This window comes from Delphinus delphis, chromosome 12, assembly GCF_949987515.2.
Source record: "Delphinus delphis chromosome 12, mDelDel1.2, whole genome shotgun sequence".
Lineage (NCBI taxonomy): Eukaryota > Metazoa > Chordata > Mammalia > Artiodactyla > Delphinidae > Delphinus > Delphinus delphis.
In genome coordinates, this window is record NC_082694.2 from 77,044,650 (window position 1) to 77,067,104 (window position 22,455).

Here is a 22,455-nt window from a genome sequence, read left to right on the forward strand (position 1 = left end):
TAGCTAAATTCTCTCCACCTGGGATAGAATTCCTGTCACTGCTCTGGATATGAGTATGTGTGTCTTTCGTTATGAGGGGTAGAAACATAAGAGGCGGACATGACTGCCTCTCAGGCTATTTTTAAATGTTGGCTCATTTCACAGCTGCTGGCATAGCTTCGTTCAGTGATTTAAGTCTCGCTCCTCTGGCCATAGTGAATCACATCTGTGTTTGTACAGCATTTCTCCTTTCTTCCATTCACTGAATGTATCTCTGCCTGTGAGCGTGTACGTTTACTCTGCTCTGCGTAATTTTCAGGTGATGAGGTTTGATCTGAGCAGTAAAAATTAGAAAATATATACTGGAAACATATCTGTAAGGGCACATGTTTCATGCACCTATGCCAACTTGAGTATGTCCTAAACATGTACACGCATAATCGGGTTACACTGGACGGTGTGGTTTAATCATGAACGTGATCCTCCCACTCGCCAACCACTACCAAGTCTACTGAACAAAAGAACTAGCCCACCGTTGATGTATATCCAAAATTCAGGAACACACAGAAAGGGCTCTTAATGTGCGCCAAAAAGAGCTTTTCCCTCCCAAGCCAATTGTGAATATACTGAAATGGACTGACTTGACATAAAAACGTACGACCAAGACATTCTCCATACTGAAGTAGGCAGTTTATTAGGCGCCTAATGTCCATGTTTAGAACGTGAACATGGGTGGACATGCATTGTCTCATTTTGTGGATCTTACATGCTTGTAATCTTCAGTCAGCTGGGCCTTTGATTCTACTTGTCAGTAATTGACAGTTAGCTCAATGTGAGTAAATGATAAACACAGAACGATACGTAAGCCGTAGCAAGAGATCCCACCCAATACCATCTACCTTTTGTTTTTCAAAAATCCTATCACAACTCTCTCTTATAAAGAATAAATTTCAGAGCAAGGCATTTAATGCGCCTCTCTGAAAAAAATAAAGACGTTTCTATCATTTCAGAGCAGTGAAATGTCCAACTATGGCTGAAAAGCACACCCTGAGAATTAAATGATTTTAACAAACCCACTGAGGTTTATAAAGCTGTGTTAACCTAACGTCGGTAAAAGGGACACGAGGCACAGGCACGAACGTCCCTGCTCATTTCGCCGTGCAATTCTCCAAGGAGGCCGTGTTATAAACATCCTCGTTCTCGTCAATGCTCGAGGCGTCTGTGGCTTCGGGGTCACTCACCACGATGCCCACAGAAGAGAGACTGGTGAGGAAGGCATGCATCCGCTGCGCATAAATGTCCCTAATGTTAAAGTAAGGGAGCTCGTGACACTTCTCTGGTGGGTCCTCACTACACTGGTCCACTTCAATGTCCTTTTGCTTCTGGTAGTACTTGGAAAACTTGTTGAAGATAATGGTGATGGGAAGGGCCACCACCAAGATGCCACAGATGATGCACGTGCTGGCGATAAGCTTCCCAGCCAAGGTGACTGGGTGGGTGTCTCCGTAGCCCACGGTCGTCATGCTGATGGTGGCCCACCACCAGCAGACAGGGATGCTGGTGAGGCTGGACGTGTGGTCATCTTTCTCCACAGAGTAGATAAGCACGGAAAAGATGGAAATGCCCACCGATAGGAAGAGAAGCAGCAGCCCAACTTCGTGGTAGCTGTGCCTCAGTGTGGCACCGAGAGACCGGAGTCCTACCGAGTGCCGGGCCAGCTTGAGGATGCGGAAAATCCTCATGAGCCTGAGGATCTGGACCACCTTGCCCATGTTTTCAATGTCCTCACTCTCTTCCTTCTTGGTGTCTACAGCCAACGTGGCATAAAAGGGAATAATGGAGATGAAGTCGATTATGTTCAGGGGGTTTTTCCAGAATTTCTTTTGACAGGGAGCAGCAACCAGCCGGACGGCCAGCTCGACGGTGAACCACGCGATGCACGCGATCTCGACGCCTTCCAGCACGGGGTCGTCCACCTCCCCGTCCTCGTTCTGGAACTCCGACATGCTGTGGATGCACATGGCCACGATGGAGGCCAGCACCACGCTCAGGGAGGAGATGGCGATGAGCTTGGCCGACAGGCAGTAGGCTGGGTTTTCCGTGCGAATCCAGATCTTCTTCCGGAGCTGACCGAATCGCAGCTTGTCAAACTTCTCCAGCTCCTTCTCGAACAGAGACGACTCTTCGAACGAGGAGTCAGTACTCACATCGTTGCTTTTCTGGTCCCAGTCCTTCTCGTGGTTTTCCTCCTTGAGCTCGTGGTAGCGATTACTGCAGCAGGAATCGAGGAAGAGCTCGTTGATGCCCCAGTACTCGATCTCCTGGCAGAACGAGAACACGCACAGCTCCTCCATGACGTGCAGCTTCCCCGTGTAATAAAAGTTCAAAACGTATCTGAACAGGGAGGGGTTCCGATCAAAATAGTACTCTTTATCGGCCACACTGTAGTCATCACACAGTTCCAGGATGGCCTCTTCCGAGTGGCAGCTGAGCAGCTTCCCGAGTCTGGTGTGAGGAAAGCGCAGGAGGGTGCTCTGGTCGATGGACTGTTTAAAGCCCCCCACGTTCAAGTTGACAAGTTCCTTGTCTTGTCCAGGGCGATGGAAAATCTCACCAAACACCATGGTGGATACAGGCGGCGGAGAGCTGGCTGGGAAGGGAGATGGAGTTCACGCTGGACCTGGAAGGAACATAAGACGGCATTTAGCCCTGTCCCATGCAGCCAGCCGTGCCAAGCTTATTTTTAAACTGCCCTTTCCAGGATGATGGGCTACATTAAAAGCAAAACAGGAAACAGGAAAAAAAAAAAGAATACGCTATCCCCTTTTTGATTAGAAGAGAATCGACACAAAACAGGTTTTTGGTTTTCGTTTTTTAAAAAAATGGGTTTATATATCCATTTTTTGGAAAAAGACTGCCATATAAATTTTATGAACCCCAATTCCTATTTCTCTATTTTTTAGTCATCCAACATTACCTCCCACTCCCCCAAAAGCAATGCATTTGGGATCACTTACACAATACAAGCATCTCCAGTTTTAACCACGAGGCTTCTTCATTTGGAAATGCTCAATTCAGACGTGACAGGCTACTTGCTGCCCGGCTTGTAGCTCATCTCTCCTGGCCCCTAGGGCTTGGTCGTGCACCCTCAGGAACAGCTCTGTCCTCTGCTCTGCACCTCGTCCACAACCCACACATCCCTGGGGGCTCAGCTCAGCTCTTACAAAAGATGTAGGTTTCCTCTTACGCCCCAGGGTTTCACTCTGTTTAGAAAAAGCCCTATTCCCCACGTTTCAATGTGGACAATCAAAAGGATATAATTATCTCCCTGTCCCTAAGTATCTTAAAAGATATAGTTACACTTCATGGGATGGGATTTCAGGTACATCCACAAGGGAAGAAACTGACTTAGGGAACCTTTTCAAGTTAACTGCACTATCAGTTTCCTGACACGAACAGGCTCCTCTGCCACCTCCTCCCTCCCTTCACAGTTTCCCACATGCTCCCAATCTATGACACCCAAGTCTATACCGGCCCAGCACGCACAGGCTATTTTATTCTTGACGCTAACCAAGATGTACCAGAACCATTTCTCAGAGAGAAAAATAATAGATTTTGACCATCATCCAATAGAATGACGCTTCCTCAGAGCCAATGATGCAAATAAAAGAAAGGTAGGAAACTGTCATATACTAAGTTCCAACAGAGTACTAGTAGATGTTTTGTTTTTATTACGTCTTTTAATCCTTCCAGTACTATAAGGTAGGTGTATAGGAAAACAGATACTCAGAGAAGTTGAGTAGAGCCATGATTTAAACCCAAGTTGGATTAACCCCCAAGCCCATGCTATTTCCACTACACACATCCCCCCCCATCCCTTCCTATTTTTTTCCTTATTATAATCTAATAACCCAATGTGGGAAGTGTTATAACAGAAATGAGTCAAGCATCTTTGGCTTTATTGAGAGAAGAACAATGACCTCTGTCTGGAGAAGCTTCATGGCAGAGGTTCTATTCAGGTCAAATGTTAAAGGTTTAAGCAGAGCTGAGCAAAGAGGGAAAAGGACATTCCCAACCGAGGGTATCAAAAGGTGGGCACAAGCCAGACTGTAAAAAGACTTGTGTATCAACCTAAAGAGTCTGGAGTTGATCCTGTAGGTAAGACCACTAAATCATCTTAATCAATAAGTAGGCGTGGCTATATTTGTGGCTGTAACTTGGAAAGAACCCACTGACAGCAGGAGGGAAGACTGCTGGTGGGAATGGCTGGAGTCAAGGAGGTAGGGCTTCAATAGAATAGGTGAGAGGACCCAAACTCATACAGCAGTGGTGTATATAAAGTGACAAATTCAAAAGTTTATGAAGTGGAATTGACAGGACTTGGTGGTTGACTGGAAGGAAAAGATAAGGAAGCGGAAAGTCAAAAGGAGGATGTGTTTTCTACTCTGCATTAGTGGGTGACATCATTAGAGGAAACACAAAGGTCAAGTAGGAATTTCTTGCCCTTATGTTTATGGAAAGCCCAATCTGTCGGCGAGACGAGAGATTCCTCCTCTGAAAAGGACACCCCAGAGGACACAGCCTGAAAACACAGCCCTCTGCCATCCACCCTAGGAGGAAGCCTAGTGTCATAAGGAATACATGGCCGTTTGCTCTGGACTCACCAGCACTGAATGTGTTCCCATGAACCCAGAGACCTCAGCCTGGCATGGCAAGAAGCTTCATAGATTCGCTGACCTCTTTAAAAGACTTGATTTTTTTCTGCCTCTGCTTTCTATTTTTAGTTAGAGATCTTCTCTGAAGGGCTTAAATCAGAGCTTACGGCTTGGTCCAAATATTTATGGAACCTCTGAAAGCAGGCTTATGCTCGTGGCAAGTAGGGTAGTAAAATGTTCCAAGGAACTAGTTTTAGCTAAGCTAGTGTTAAGGCTTGAATGGACATTATCTCCTGGTGGATTATTTTTTATCTCCTTGGCTCTCCTGGAAACCCACCACGGTAGAAAGCCACTGTCTGCCTTCATGATACTACCTGCTCAAGTCAGTCTCAATCAGAGACTGTGCCGTCCACTTCCTAACCGTTTCACAGTCACTTCTCCAAAGAACAATGTTATCAACCATAATATCCGTCTTCTTGCTCTGTCCTCCTTGCTTTGTATTGACTCCATGCCAGTAAAAGAGAGCCCGTTCTGAGGTCCACTCATTCCTCAAAGTCTACTCACAGAAGCAACACACATCATAAAACCAGGGATCTCTTGTTGTGGGTCTTTCAGAAGAAAGAAAAAGGAAAGCATCTCTGGATCAGATCAAATGCTTCAGCTCAGAGGGCAAGATGAGATTCTCTGCGTCACGGCGGCCAGAGTACAGTGTTGATTTCTTTGGCTGTGTCTGGCCCATAGCAGCCTATGGAGGGCAGGCAAAAAGAAGACGCCCACCTTTACAGACTGTAGCAAGGTTCCCTTACATACAGCTAGTCCCTGGCCAATTACAAACAGTCCTTACATCCTTTGCTCCTCACTATTACTTTGGGATTTTGCAGATGAGGAAGCAGGATCAGAAGAGATGAATGGGCATCACGCAGCTATTAAGGGTTAGAGCAGAACCCAAGCCAGGACTCCTTAGGCAACCCCTCTGCTCTACAGCGTGCTGGCTCACACATCCAAAGTGGCATAAGAAAAGCAGATACTGAACATCACTATTCACAAGATTCCTATATTCAGGCCAGCATTTATTTAACAGCCATCATTTACTCCCATTCAGAAAATAGTTGCTGCACTAAAGGTATATCTATATATATTTAATATATATTTATATATAGTATATATTTTATATATGAAGTTATATGTAAATGTACATATAAAGAGATGTATATTATATACACATACACCCACACTTAGTGTGAACCATATATATATATATATATATATATATATATATATATATTTAACTGTGCACACACTAAATAAAAACATGGGTCAATTCCTCTATAAGTGAGACAAACTTCTCTAATTGTGACTAAAAATATAGAAAAAATAACCCAAAAATTTTTGATTACATAAAAGTAAAATTTTTGGTATGGAAAAACATGCCATAAGCAATGTTAAAAAAGAGAATACGGAAAAAAAAAAAAAAGAGAATACGGGAAAAAATATTTGCCACTTACATCACAGACAAGTGGTTAATATACCTAGCATGTAAAAAGCTGTAGACAGAGAAGAAAAAAGAGAACAACAATATAGAAAAATGGACCAGGTATGAACAGACAGTTCACAGAAAAAAATGCAATTGGGTCTTAAAACAGGAAAAAAAAAATGTTCTACGTTGCTCATAGTAAGATAAATGCACATTAAACTTACGGTGCAGCATCATATCCAATACCAAAATGGAAAAAAAAATCCAAAAATTGGACTACATACTCTATTATCAAGTATATGGGGAAGCAAACACTTTCACAGACTGGGAATACAAATGAAAGGGAATCTTATGAAGGGGAATTTGGACATATCTAGCAAAACTGCCCACAAAATAGGAGAAAATATTTGCAAATCATATATCTGATAGGGGTCTAGTATCCAGAATAGGATTTTAAAAAAAAAACCTCTTACAACTCAACAGTAAAAAGACAAATGGGCAAAGGATTTTCTAGACATTTCTCCAAAGATATATAAATGACCAAAAAGTAGATGAAAAGATGGGCTTCCCTGGTGGCGCAGTGGTTGAGAGTCCGCCTGCCGATGCAGGGGACGTGGGTTCGTGCCCCGGTCCGCGAAGATCCCGCATGCCGCGGAGCGGCTGGGCCCGGGAGCCGTGGGCCGTGGCTGCTGGGTCTGCATGTCCGGAGCCTGTGCTCCGCAGCGGGTGAGGCCGCAACAGTGAGAGGCCCGCGTACCGCAAAAAAAAAAAGTACATGAAAAGGTGCTCAATATCATTAGTCATTAGGAAAATACAAGTCAAAATCACAATGAAGTACCACTTCACACTACTAGGATGGTTATAATCAAAAAGTAATAATAATACAATATTGTATTGTGTTATAATACAATAACTGTTCGTGAGGATGTGGAGAAATTGGAAGCCTCAAGCATTCTGGGTAGCCGTTTTGGAAAACAGTGAAAGAATGATCGAATTAAAATCTCACCATTTTGCAACTCATAATGAAATAACAGATCTGGGCAATGATCATAAATGGCTGCTAAAACCCAGATAAAAAGATGATGGGGAGCTTCCTAACTGGTAGATCAGAGGACCAATACCTGAACCCGCTGATCAAGCCTGGTGTAACAGTAAGAGACAACAAGATAGGATGTGCCTCCTGATGGAAATATATACACAATTCTGAACTATACCAGCCCCCAAAACGTCAGACCTGAATTTGATCTAACCTCTAGATCTAACAATTGAAGTAAAATAGAGACTTCAGAGCAACATGTTCAAAGACACTATAGGGATGCAATCAGCAAAAACCAGACTGTGGGAAATTATACAGGACAAATGACATGGATCAAACACATGACATATCAAATAATCCAGCATGTGGCTCTGTATGGATACTGACTTGAGTTAGCCAAATGCTTTTAAAAATACATATGAAGGGCTTCCCTGGTGGCGCAGTGTTTGGGAGTCCGCCTGCCGATGCAGGGGACACGGGTTCGTGCCCCGGTCCGGGAAGATCCCACATGCCACGGAGCGGCTGGGCCCGTGAGCCATGGCTGCGGAGCCTGCGCGTCCGGAGCCCGTGCTCCGCAACGGGAAAGGCCGCGGCAGTGAGAGGCCCGCGCGTACCGGGAAAAAAAAAAAAAAAAACATATGAAAATCAGGGACATATGAATGCTAAACTAGACACTTGATGACATAAAATAATAACTGTCAGTTTTTCAATGTGCTAATGGTATTGTAGTTATGCTCTCAAAAAGAATCTTTATCTTTTGGAAATATACACTAAGATCTATGGATAAAATTATACTACATTTAGGATTCATTTCAAAATAATCCATTGATGTGGGGTTGGGGGGGACAGGGTGGAGGCACTGTCATACAAGATGGCCATGAATTAATAATTACGACAATCGTTGCAGCTGAGTGATGGGTACAGAGGAGGTTAATGCATTATTCTATTTTTGTACATGTTAAAATTCTCCATCAACAATGTTTTGAGAAAAATTTACTAAGCACCTTTTTGAGCCATGCGCTGTGGTAAATGCTTTCACATACACTATTGTGCGCCTTTTAACTACCAGAATCTCAAGCAGTACCTCAGTGTAAGTATCCCTGAATGACTGAATCATTTCATTTAATTCTCCCACAGTCCTAAGGGGTAGATCCTATACCCCATGTTGCAAACAGGGAAATCTGAGGCTCATAGTTTAGCCAACATTATACAGCTTTTACAGGGCAAACTCTTTCCAGTATGCCTCAAATATGAGTATTTAATTTTTTTTAAGTGGGAGGAAGGAGGGACTGGTTGATCTTCAATTTTACATATTTTATCAGTCATCCTCATTAATGAATGCTAGATTCTTTGGTAGGAGATTTGGTACTAGCGTGCCAAGGACACGTGTGGTCTCAAATCAGGCACATCTGTGGGTCCCAAAGGCATCTGGCCGCAAGGTAGGAAAATCAAATGCTATTTTCATTCTCTTCCCCAAGAAGAGCTTCGGTTCATTGTATCAATCCTCCTGCCTGCTATCAACCCAAATCACTCATGGTGAGAACACCATATACTGTATGTGGCCACCTTGTTCCTCTTGGTATTTGTAAGACTGAAAAGAAAGAACAGATGTCAAAAATCCAAGATATTCTCTGGCAGCTTAAAAGAAAACCCACATTGATCCACTTCTCTCCAAGTGGCACCCATAAAGCCTTTCCAAAGCCATTAACCTCTTACCGCTCTCTTTGCCTCATGCTTTCAAAATCATTTTAAAAATACTCTCAGAACTGTGTCTTTTCAAGGGTGAGACATATACATGCACACATGTGCGTGAGTGGCTTTGATAATGCACTTGATTTGCTCAGAAAAGTAACAAAAGCAAAACAAATACAAGCCACTTGTACTTGCTTTATTGGGCAGAACCACTTTTTAAAATCAATTCCATAAAAGTAAACAGAAAACCTTGATTCTTTTTTCCTTCCCACTTGTCCAAAATCTACATTAGTCCTATCATGAAATCCAAAAAAAAGGGGGGGGGCATTTTTCTGCATTAATGCTGCCATCTTTTTGGAACGTTCTTCTGAAAGAGCTGTATTTCATTCTATTAAATTTAAAAGAAAAATAATTTATGTTTTTAAAAAGGGTAGGTCATACTAAATTGTATTTCTGGCCATGCCATATGAGAATATTCCAAGTAAAACTAAACAAATGTAAACAGACTTGAAAATCTAAATTCAATCCACACCCAAGTATTGAGCATCCTCTCACCAGGAACCTTCCCTGGTGATGATTTTCTCCTACAGCAAGCTCCCCGTGCACTGGGGTGGGTAACGTGTAAGGAAAAGAAAATCAGAAGTCAATGTGGGGCCATAGAGGAGCAGAGAGTATAATGAAATGTCAATGGCATTGCACGGTCCACCCTGACTGTGAATTTGGAAATGGAAATGCTAGTGGTCCTTGATTCAGGCCTTTGTGAATCAGAGCGTTTTTACAGCAGCTAAAATAGCACAATCCTGAGAAAGAAACAGCTGTTTATGAGACATTTAGGAGGACACGTCCAGAGCCAGAGTACAGGACACACAAAACTTCAAAGAGCTTGCTGGATTTAAGTCTTTGTTTCCAGAGATCAGCATTTCCTGGGCCTCCTGAGCCTTCTACATGGAGCCAATCCCCCCAGTAGCCTTCCAAACGGTTCTTCCCAGCCCAGTGAGGAAGCCTGGATATAAAGTGTGATTCCCACTGGCCAAATAAACGGCAAGGAAACTCCCTCCTGGTCTATTCCACATCTGACATGTTCCAACAGCATTAAGTGCAGCTGACAATACACCAGTGGCATAGGTCCCAGGTCACCCTAATTCAGAACATTCATCACCTAAACCCAACTTTTAAATGTTGAATTGAAAGAAATGAACCCACCAGGTCCCCTTATCTGTGCTGAACTATAGAAGCAACGAAAGAATAGAGAAAAACGTCAAGATTTTGAAAACTTGTGCTTGAGTTGCCACTCCCCAGCTACATGACCTTGGGTGGGAGATTCTTGATCGACAAAAGATGATGTACACGCCTTGATGATACAATAACAAATGCAAACGTCTTTTGAAAACACAAAGCATAAGATACATGTAAAACCTTATTCCAAAAATAAGACATTAAGGTAACAGTATCCCTACCTCCCCTTTCCTGCCCCTACTTACTCCCTTCCCTCTCTTGCCCCCTCCACCTGGACCAGTCATATTAGAGTGGTACTTATTCCCTCTGGACTCTATTTAGTGTGGCCAATCCCCTCTGGAAACTCCAGGGAGCCCTGTAATCCACGCAGCTCATCTCCAAGCAGGAGGGCTGCTCGGAGGGCTGATTCCATGAGACAAAAAGCCAGAAATCTCTCCTATGTGTAAAAAGCAAAGAACCCCAGGTGAAAGATTTTCAACCAGAAACAGGAAAAATGTGGACTTTGCCCCAAGAGGGGAGCCTTAACTCTGCAGTAGCTCCATCTGAGTCACAGCTCCACCTGAGTCATGTGACATGGAGGGACGCACACACAAACGGCTGTCAGAGTGACATTCTGGTGTCCAGAAGAGGGAGTACTGGAGCCTTTGAACGCACCTACGCCAAATTAATAGTTCACCCCTGCCCCTGCTTGCCGGCTCTGCTCACCTTTTCCCACAGCCCTGCAGGTGCATTTTTATTTGAGCCCCTACCACAAGGGATTATACTGTTTTTACAGTTCTCTATCCTCCACAAGTCTGACCACGGCTGTCACTAGACTCCAAGCTGTTCTGCAGAGGGGACCATGTCTCGTCATCTCCACAGCCCCTTATGCTAATTGCTGTCCACCGTCTAGCGAAAGACACTTTTATCTGGAAGAATTAGCAAAAACTATGACTGTTTTTGTGAAAGAGCCAGCAGAAGGATCTAGATCAGGCATGGCGAAATGAAATGCTTCCAGTGGCCAAACAAGTAAGTTACACAAGTGAAGTGGTCAGGCTGGGGACTGTGGTGAACCACCCATGCTTGTCTAAGTGGCAAAGGCTACTCAGCACCAGAATCCTTTGTGGGAACAGAGGGCCAGTCCAGGTGTATCTTACAGTGTTCCCGGAAAACCCAGAAATCCTGCTTTTTATGTGGTATATCTCAACTGTAATTAGAATTGATCCAAAAAGTTTTTAACATCATGTGGCTCAAACAAAAATGTACCCCCGGGCCAGGCACTGCCAATAAGCCCTCAATCTGTGACCTGAGTGAGATTCTTACCAACCCCAGGTCTATGCACCGATTTCAAGCCAGACTGACTCATATGGACACAAATGGAACCTTGTCACAATAACAGTAGTGTCACTCCCTCAAGTCTGAACTACAAACAACAGAAGGGGGTGAGCCACAAAGACAACAGAATCTTCCATAGTTGACCTGCCATGTCCCCCAGGACAACTGCAGCCCCATCCTTCCAGGCTGGCACTCTCCCTTCCTCCCTTAGTCATCTGCCCCAACTGCCCAGTGGATTTTACAGTCGGAAGAGTCTCCCTGATGTCTCACTTTCATTTCTGTCACTGCACTGTAAGGTTTGTTCTCCCCTTCCTCTGATAAGTAATGGTGTCAGAGAAAACGTCAGAGAGGCAGCGCTTACCCTTGTGGTGTTGATGTCACACACTCTGCCCTCATCCTGCCCGGTGGAATGTCCATCGTCATCCAAGAAGCTCCGCCCTTCTTCCTTCACTGGAAAGTGTGGTGCACAGAGGCATTTAGTGGGCAAAAAGAAGAGAAGAATCCTGTTCTCTGGTTGTACTGGCCAAGGCGGTCGCTGGGAAATCACTCTCACCTGCAGAAGAAAGCATGAGTCAAGTTGTAACTCCAAGGGGAAAACACATACAAGAAGTTTTATCTCAGACTCATTGTTCTGGGTGTTTTACTGATTAGACCCATATCTTAGAGCCCCATCTAACTCTCAGGAACCCGTCACTCCCACTGGACACGTGGCTACAGAGACATCAGGAAGGGATTCACAACCACTTTCAGGCCCCAGGACTCTCAGACTTTGACTGGAGTGGACACGTGGGACATCTCCACTGACCCCAAGGCCGAGAAAATATCCAAGGATAAAACGAGGCACTAGAATTAGGACTGCAGTCACCTCCCACGCAGCTTCTTCTAGGAGCATTATTTTAGCTAATTCATAATATTAGCTAATTCATCAAGGATATACTTATAAACCTCTAAATGAGTACCTTTAATCCACATTAGAGACCAAGTTCTGAGTGTGACTGTGCTGACAGAATGAATACTGCCGCTCTAATTTGAAATCAATAGGTTTCGAAGGCTGGCCAAATTCCATTTTGCTTCATTTGGCCATTGTCATATTTCACAGACCAGAAATGACTACAGGTGTTAGATCAAAGTTCTCTAGTTGTGTGTGTGTGTGTGTGTGTGTGTGTGTGTGTGATGTATGGGGGAGAATTAAGTTTGTATCAAAACAAATATAAGGACAAATTTCAATTTTTCGCTCTGAAGAAAGTTAAAGAAAGTAAAAAAAAACCTTCAATTCCCAGCAAGGTAAACCTTGCCTCACGGTGGCGCATTCCCATAGATTTATACTAGTATCCAAGCATCTATCCATTGATTTTCACGTTTTCCAATCAATGCTAGGTTCAAAGGGGAGGAGGAGAAGATAAAGAAGAAAAGATTGATTCTGAGCTGCAGAAAGAACTGAAGGCAGTGCCTCCAGCTATGTCAGTTATTACAAACTTTCATTATAGTTGAAGCTCTGCCCAGTCTTATCCAGGGCACTGGGATCACAAGACGCAGTGCCTGCCCTCAACCCTACCCCGGGAGCCCACAGACCCCAAACCAAACAACAAACAAGTGGAGGCGGCCTACCGACACCCAGGGGGCCTTGAGAGGGAGCAAAGCAGGAACGGTTTCCAAGCCGGTCCCAACAGTGGCCAGAGCAACCCTTCAGTGAATTTCCAGCTCTAATAGAGATGATAATGAGGAAGGATCCGGAGAAAACTGCAGCATTACCCAAACTGAACTTCTGAGATGGGACACGTGGCAAAAGAGGGAGAGAAATGTCAACAGGGATAAATAAGATCAATTCAGGAGCTAACACCCTCCTCCCCCTTCCTCTTCTTTCTCCTCCACAGACTCCCAGCAGCACCTCAGAGGGTTCGCCCCGGACGTTTGTGTTTCACTTGAAATGCAGAAATGTTGTGCCTTTTTTAAAGGATACAGCACATATATATAGGCTTCCTTCCCCTAGCAGATGCCTTTCCAAATGTAGCACATTTTAAAGACAGGTAAGATTAATCTGGCTAGGAGATAATTAATTAACTGCAAGCAGCTTTGATATGACTATATTAATTACTGAAGACAAAAATTAACAAAGTCCTTAGGCTATTCAGCACTTCTAAGAAACCCCAGCACTGCTGGGCACTGGCTCGTCACCCAGAAGGACGGGGCTGGCCCAGGGACAGACTGTGAGGTTAGCGAAATATATCTTTTTTACAAAAACTGATGCCCAGGGGGCATGAATGTCTGATGCACGAATAACATCCCAGGCTATCTTTTTCTCTCTCCTTCCCCCAAAACTCAGACTTCTTGTGCCTTCCCTCATTTCCCATCACCGTGATTTCTGTCCAAAAAACTGGATTTTTGGAAAACATGTAAAATGAGTCAGTACCTCTCTACGTGAATTTATGTCAGTTTACTCCCTGCTTAGGGCATTCACATACTAGGTGTGACCTCGCCACGTAAAATGGTAACTAGCATTTTCCCAGTCCCTACAACACACCAGGAACCTTCCCGAGTGTTTCACACACATCCCCTCCCTCCTCAACCACCGTAAGGGGTAAGTGCTGACATTCCCATTTTATAGGTGGGACACTGAGGCTCAGAGAAGCTGTCTGCCCAAAGTTCCACACCTCATGAGTGCCAGAGACAGGAGTCAAGTTCAGGTAGGTCTGCCTGATTTCAATTACTGTAGAAAATCAAGGTCCTCTTTTAGTTGTTGGGGAAAGTTAAGAAAGGATTGGTAGAGGTGGCAGAACGTGGCCCAAACCAGCAGGTCTGGGGGGAAGAAAAATGTGTACATCCAACACGTTCTCTCCTTCCTGCTTGACAATCCCACCAAATGGTTCTGTTTCTCTGTGCTCCTATCGTCCGTATCCGTGTGCAACTGTCTGTGATTTAGCACTTAAGCAGGTTTCTGACTGTGCTCAATGATTCAGCAGGATCCTGGCCAAACACATCGTGCTCACTTGAGTACTGCTAGCCTCTGCATAATTCCTCTCGTCATAGGACAAAGGGAGACCCTCTGCGGCATCCTTGGACTCCCCTCTAGCCTGGCTGTATTTCTTGGTGGGTTGACTACAGCCTTCAAAAACGAACAAGATGACTGCCTCCAATACTGAGAGGGGAAAGGGTGAAGCTTAAGTGGCATATCGGACTCTTTCATCATCCTGAGGCCTGACATCCAATCTTGGAACAGAACGAAGAAAATCAAACCAACAAGCAGACAGTACACAGGAGTGATAATGATGCCCTCAGTCCCTCTCCCAGAACTCACAATCACAGGGATAAGGTCGCTCTCCCAAAATTAAACTCTAAAATCAGTGCCGGAGAGCTCAAAGCAGACACTCCAAGGGACACTGCAGCCTAGGTCTGTGTCCTCTGTACTTGCAGAGAATCCTGAGAGCACCTGTCGTGGCCCTGCTCACATTCTTCTGAAATGTTGTCACCCCAGCGCCACCCAGTAGACTGAGAAGCCTCCATTTAGGGACAGAGTCCTAATATCAATCTTCAAATGATGTTACCCAATGATGCTTGACACGTTTTTATTGAACCAATTCCTCTCCCCCAAGCCAACAAGACTAAAAAGTAAATTAATTAAAAGAATCAATATGGATAATGAAAGGCAGTGGGTCAGCAATGGAAACAGAGGAGGAAAAGTGTCAAAGATCAAGATGGGTTGCCAAGACCCATTCCAGCACTTCCTAAAGGAGAAGAGTCTTATCCTGAAGACACAGCATCTCCAACATTGATGTGATACATCTTGAGTGGAGGTTTAAGACCTCAGAGTTTCAGGTATCGCTAGATACCCCCAAATCTCCCCTTGTTCTAATTCCAGGCTCCCTGAGGCACCTGCTAGCAATTTCCTTTCCCAGGCTCCTTGCCAACAGACAGCATATAAGCTATGCAGCCAACACAAGCGTCCACTCTGTCCACCAGTTCTATTTATTAGTGGAATTTAATAAGGCAAAAAGAAGGTTATTTACTCACCTTCCTGGGGGTTTCTATTCAAGTCAGCCTCCTAGAGTTTAATCAGCTCTGGGACATCTGAAAGTGAGTTTCTGAAGTTGCAAGTCTGAGAGAGAGCTGACCCCAATCCGTGATAAGGTTACCAGGTAAATGACACCATGATGCACCCTCCTGGCAACCAGCTGGCTCCTCTGGAGACATCCTGACCTTGCAAACTTCTACAGCAGGGATCCCCGGCCTCAGCGCTATAGACATTTTGAGGCCAGATAATTATTTTTCCTGGGGGCCGTCCTATGCACTGTTGAGCAGCATCTCTGGCCTCTACTCTACCCACTAGATGACAGCAGTACCCCTCCTCCCAACCCCCCATGGTGTGACAACCAAAATGTCTCTAGATATTGCCAAATGTCCCCTCGAGAACAAAATCATCCCCAGTGGTGAACCACTGCTAGAACCACTGCTAGGTTCTCACTCAACGGGCAGAGTGAAAAAACCTCAGACACCTATCTGGGATCTGGAAGTTCAGAAAGGTCAGAATGACAGATAGTACTAATACTTCAGCGGCTGAGAAGGGCTGGGGAAATTTCCCCCAAACACTTATTCTTTTAGAATTCAGTCCTGGCATGTCTGGTGTCAGACAAGCAAAACTTTGCAAATGAGGAAAGATAAAAGCAAGGTTAACCTTTTGTTGAAACTCAAAGCATGCTTCACACAACGTGAGTCGGGAGTAAAGGTTAGTGATTTTCTCTGAGAGTCTGTCTCATGTTTGCTAATGTTTTTGGTGCCAGAAGAACACACAGGGCCCGTGCACTAATATAGTTTCAAAGATGTGTAGGGCACATCTACAGGGATGTGTGGGGCACATCTACAGGGATGCGTGGGGCACATCTACAGGGATGCGTGGGGCACATCTACAGGGATGCGTAGGGCACATCTACAGGGATGCGTGGGGCACATCTACAGGGATGCGTGGGGCACATCTACAGGGATGTGTGGGGCACATCTACAGGGATGTGTAGGGCACATGCTCTACTTCCTGTGGGGCATGGCGCTCCGGCTGGCCACACCCACTCCTAACCAAATCTGTCAATCTTGCGGAAACTCATTGACATTCCAGGAAAAGATACAAATATCTATCAGTTTTGTAGTCTCGCCCCTATTCATCATCCACAGACCAATTTTCAACACAATCAAAGAGTAATGAGATAATACAAATAATAAGAAAAGGTGAAATTTGACCTCACCTCTACCTTGCTGCACTAGTGAGAAGTGTGGTCCAGGGTTTTGCTTAAATAAAAGTAAAATATCGCCATCGGGCCACCATGATGGAATTTAATGTGCCAGTAAATTATGTTTATATTTGAATCCTATAATCCAAAGCAATCAGAATAACACAACACTGTCTAGTTGATTCAGAAAGTAGATTACTAAAAATATCTCCAAACGACTTAGTTTTTCCAAACTATCAAATTTCAAGAAGTCCCTTAAGTTAATATGAAAAATCCTTGAATTAACAAAGATGTTTTTTTCCCTTTATTTTGCTCTGTCCCAAGAAGAAAACGACAACTTCCCAGGGTCTAACATATTCAGGAATTAAAAATAAATTGATAGGGGTTCTGGTCTTCGGAGAGCAAACCAGTAAGTGCTTTCTAAAGCAAGGCCTCTAAATGACATTTGAAAGGTTAATCTAAATTCTATTTCTCTTGGCCATCCAGAATGAGTGAATGCAACACGATCCCCAGAAATCCCAAGGGCTGGAAGCACAGGTAACTAAACACCACTGGCCTCTTCTCGGGTTCTATTCCTAGACAACCTCCCCTGGGGAACAGAGGCAGGGAGTAGCTGCTGCTGAGTCACCTCCAAAGACAATGCACAGAAAGAAAGCCCCGTGGAAGGGTGAGCACCTCAGAAGAAAAAGCAGAACCACACAGCCACCGACGTTTGCGTGGTCCTCCGGGACTGCCGCCATTCCACTGGTCCCGGGAAGGAATACCCTGGTTCCCTCCACCTTGCAGGAGTCCCCCTGCTTTGTGGCTGACCAAAAACAGAGGCTCAGCCTGCAGCCAGGAAGCAGGCAAATCAGCTCCCCCGGGGGCTTTAGACTCTGTGCTTGAGCTTGTCTGTCCCCCACGTTTTCAATGGCTGATGCATCAGACATCTCCACTAACACAGTGATAAAATAAGCAACTGAAAGCAAACAGTTCTGGGAGGTGCAGGGAAAGAAAACCTATCATGCAATGACAGTAGCAGTAGCAGTCGGTTAAAGGAAACCTTCTGGAGGACACTAGTAATGTGTGTCACAAAATCCCACAGTTTCACATTTTGGAATGTATCCTGAGGAAAGAAATCAGACATGTGTCCAAAGATGTAGATAAAAGGATGTTCACTGCATCATTAATTATTCATAAGAGTAAAAAGTCAAAGGCAACCTAAAAGTCCATCAGTAAGGGAATGGTTAAATAGATTAGGAGGTAGCCATGCAATGGAATACTCTGTGGCCATTAAAAACACTCACATGATAATAACAGCTCCGCATACCAAGTCAGGCCCCGCTCTAAGTGTTTGCATGCCTGAACCCACTTAATCTCACAACACTGGTACAAGTAATATTTTTATTGGATTCATTTTACAGACAGAGAAACTGGTAAATAGAGAAGTTAACTAACTCTCCAGGGTCAACAGCTCTTCAGTGATAGTTTCATGGTTTGAACTCAAACAATAATGCTCTAAAGCTCTTCTCTTATCCACTGTGCTCCACTGCCCATAGATTCATGAATAGTCACAATATGCTAAGGAAAAGAAGAAAATAATTATAATACAATAGTGTCAAGATTCTGATCTTTATAAACTATGTCTGACTTTATAAAATGAAAAAAAAAGGGGCTTCCCTGGTGGCACAGTGGTTGAGAGTCCGCCTGCCAATGCAGGGGACACGGGTTCGAGCCCTGGTCTGAGAGGATCCCACATGCCGTGGAGCGACTAAGCCCGTGAGCCACAACTACTGAGCCTGCACGTCTGGAGCCTGTGCTCCGCAACAAGAGAGACCACAACAGTGAGAGGCCCGCGCACCGTGATGAAGACTGGCCCCCGCTCGCCACAACTAGAGAAAGCCCTTGCACAGAAACAAAGACCCAACACAGCCGTAAATAAATAAATAAATAAATTTAAAATGAAAAAAATCTATAAGAATATGCACCAAAATGTGAAATGTATTCTCTCTGGATGACAGAATTTGGGTGATTTTTTTCCTTCTACTCTATATCTCCAACATTGTGCAAATTTCTTTACAAGTATTACAAAACACTTAGGAAAAGAGTTGTTTCTACTTGAGAACATAAAAGGTCATAAGCAGCCTTGGTCAGTATTTGGGAAGGGAGGAGAGGGAGTGGGGTAGACGTTAAGTGAACTTCCAGATCTGAGTGAAAGAGAACCCTCTGCCGACGTGCTGTGGAGTCATTTGTAGGAATCATAAGCTTCTGCTGTTCATTCCCGTCTGCTTTAAGGCAGGCCCTGTCCTGGGAACTATGGAGAACAAAACAGAACATGGCTCTTGCCCTCAGAGCTTACAGCAGCTTAGAAGAGCTTGGAGGACGGTAAACAGGTAAATCAACAACTGCAACCCAAGGCAGAATATGAACACTAGGGGAGGTACCAAAAAGGTGCTGCAGTTCAGAGGAAGTAAAGGGTCCTCCTCAGATAGGGAAGGAAGGACAACTACATAACCAGGTGTATCAGAGCTGAGCCCCGAGAGTCAGGTCAGATGTGAACAGGTAAAGGAGACAGGTAAGCGTAAGGCTGTTCTCCAAGCAGAGGAAAGAACACGTGCAAAGACATGGAGGCTAAAAAGCTTGTGGTAGGTACGGAGAGCGGAAAATGGGTGCGTTTGGCCAAGATACAGCCCTATGACATGGGCTATTTATTTATTTATTTATTTAACTTTTTTTTTCTTGGCCATGCCATGTGGCTTGTGGGATCTTAGTTCTCCAACCAGGGATCAAACCCAGGCCCCCTGCCGTGGAAGCTCAGAGTCCTAACCACTGGGCTGCCAGGGAATTCCCTGGGCATATTTAAATAGATTCTTTCTTCTTACAATACGAAGAATTCTGCCTGTACCGTCCACACCTTTGTGAGCCAGGAGTTACCCAAGTGAGAGATGTCTCTGTGGAAGGGAAATGTACTGCATGTGACCATACAGAGAATCTGCTGAAACTGAGGGACCACACCCCAGGTCTCCTGAACTATTCAGCCACAAGGAACCAGTCAGAAAAATTGAAAAAAAAAACCCTCTTGGAGTTATCACTGTTCTAGAACATCTGAAAAATTAGAGGCTGCCACCAGGTAGAGCAGTGCACCAGGAACTGCAGTGATCTGAAATGGCTAGATCATCTTTAATGAGTTAATAAAGAAGAACATATACCTGTATTGCTAAGTCATAAGTTGGTTTCAGTATTTTGATAACTGTATTTGCATACAATTGGATTCTTTTTTATCTTGTGACTTTTTTTTTTGCATTTAAAAATGCTATTCTGAAAAGTGGTCCACAGGCTTCCCAGACTACCAAAGGGGTCTGTGGCACAAAAAGAGCTGACAATGCCTTAGCTGGAGATCCTGTCAAAATGTAAGTCACTTCACTTTGCTCCTGTGTTCAACCCAGCAGTGGCTTCCATGTTACTCAGAGTAAAATCTCCCCTCCCCCGCCTGACATCTGATTTCATCTTCTACTCCTCTCACTCTCTTTCATTCCCATACTGGTCCCTGTAACAGTCCTTAATCATGCCAAGTGAGGCACATTCCTGCCTCAGGGCCTTTGCACTGGCTGATCTCTGTGCCTAGAACGCTCTGTCTCCAGGTGATTGCATGGCTCCTTCCTCACTTCTCTCAGGTCTTTAGTCAAATGATAGCTTCTCAGTGATGCCTTCCTTGGTTACCCTATCTAAAATATCCCTCGATGAAACTCCAAGCCCCCTTCCTTACTTTATTTTTTCCCCTTAGCATTTGTTAATCCCTAAAATACACGTAGAGACATATGCTTTGTTTCTTTATTTTATTTATAGTTTGTTTCCCCACTTGGATATGAGCTCCATGAAAGCAGAAACTTTTGCCTTATGCGTCACTGTATCCCCCAGTGCCTTGAACTTTACATGACACATATGAGGGTCTTAAAAATTACATGTTGAGTTGACTGATAATCAGTTAGTTGGTTTACATTTATCACATAGCTTGGCTACTGGCTGCTTCCATCCCATGTCGAATTTTAAAGTCTTTCTTGCCCACTGCACTACTGGCAGAAGAGAAAAATCATAGCAGATGTGAGTTTGAAATTGTGGCCACCACAGAGGAAAAGTAGCTTATTTATCAGCCACTGCAGAAGGGAGATACATTTTTTTCCTTAATAAAAAGAGTTTTACATCAAAGACAAGATAGTTCCAACACACACACACACACACACACACACACACACACACACACACACAATAAGTTAGATCAAGCTATAGCATAACAAATACAAAAAAAGTAAATGGAAAAATTGGCATATGGCATAAAACCAATAAAAGCACACAAACCCAGACTGAAATAGAAGGGATGCTGGTTGATACGATCATCACACAGATTCCACCTGGCAAATGATAAAAAAGGAAATGGACAGCTTACAAAGGCATAAGTAAATGCAGGTTATAAATCACCACATGGCCACGGCTTGACTTAACTTGCTGTTGCTAAAATGTAGAATTACCCCTCTAAAGGCACTGCTGCTTACATATCAGAATAGCAAAACTGCATTGAATGCTGGTAAAATCAGAAGTTCACAGGGCCGTCTTCATAGGCATATAAAGCACCTCACGCCATCCTATACCCTGGGAGCAGGTAGTTTTAATAAGAACAACCTTTTTCTTGTAGGATAATCTGCTAAACAACCAAAGCCAAGACTGGATTCCTTGTAGTTATAAAATGTAAGTCAAGGGTAAAGGAAGAAAGTACTATTTTATATCACATACGTCCTTATATAGATGTGCTGAAGGCATTCACATATCAAAAAATAACACAAAATAAAATCTCCCAACCCCAAATTCCTCTTTGCAACACAGCTGCTTGAAAACATTTTTTACACTCATCCTTCCTTCTTCTGCTACAATACCTACCCTAACGCCGCACTAAGTGTTTTTGCTAAAGGCATCTTCAGGTGACCAAACCCGGCTGTGCGTGACTCACCTGTCCGAGGCATCTGCCACTGCTGACCTCGCGGCCCCTGCCGTTCACTGACGCCGCTTGTCTGGCTACTTATTCTTGGTTTCCTATGAAACTCTGCTTCCTCTTCCCAAATCTTAAATCTGAGGTCACAAAATAAAATACCTGCAGGGGCTCAGCAGGTGCCCAAAATGAGAAAGGAGGTCACCTGGCCATTGTGAGAAGCTGGAGAGCACCAGCCCCGCCAAAAAAGGACCGCTATCCCTTATCTGTGAGCATCAGGTGGCCAGGCTGCCCCACACTGTCAAGAATGCCCACAAATCTTATTTTTATGGAAACTTTCCCAACTTTTTCACTGTTATCAACTTTGTTGTTAATGTTTTAATACTGTAAAGCCAAATCAAACAGATCTGTAGCCTGGATACAATCTGCAGGTCTCAAGTCTGTGTCACCTCCCCACCCCGTGGGTACTTCCTCATCCCACAGTTCTTCTCCCTGAAAATTTCACCCAACTCCAGAGGTCAGGTGTGGATCTCCAGCCCTAAGCTTCCTCCTACATTGTGGACTCATGGAACTGCCTACTGGATGTATCCATTCAACTGTCCTAACGGGATCTTGAAATAAACACGTCCACACTTTCCTTTCATCCTCTGCTCCCAAATATCTCTCAAGTCCCTTTCCTTCCCCTCTCTCTCTCCTGCCTCTGCTTTCATTCAGACGCTTGGTATTTTTCCATGGTTTACTCCATAGACTTCTGACCGTCCTCCCTGCCTTAGGCCTGTCCCCATTCCCTACTCTCAAATTCATTCTTCAATCCAAGCTAAAGTTACCTTCTAAAATGCACAACCTTAATGTGCTTGATGGCTCCCTTGGCCTTCAGGATAAACTCTGGATCC

General features: G+C 44.2%; 1 protein-coding gene across 4 annotated transcripts in view; it reads right to left on the bottom strand.

Annotated features, from left to right (window-relative positions):
• Nucleotides 1-656: 656 nt before the first annotated feature.
• KCNS3 (potassium voltage-gated channel modifier subfamily S member 3) overlaps nucleotides 657-22,455 on the bottom strand; it is a 34,796-nt gene continuing 12,997 nt past the window's right edge. For 3 of the 4 annotated variants that reach the window (XM_060027631.1, XM_060027627.1, XM_060027629.1), the window contains exons 2-3: nucleotides 11,748-11,939; nucleotides 657-2,659 (exon numbers count right to left, since the gene is read on the bottom strand). In XM_060027631.1, the coding sequence (XP_059883614.1) occupies nucleotides 1,128-2,603 (1,476 nt within the window). In that variant the 5' untranslated portion in view covers nucleotides 2,604-2,659; nucleotides 11,748-11,939 and the 3' untranslated portion in view covers nucleotides 657-1,127. Of the gene's footprint in view, nucleotides 2,660-11,747; nucleotides 11,940-12,994; nucleotides 13,125-22,455 lie in introns of those variants that run through there. The other variant, XM_060027628.1, reaches the window with a different exon arrangement.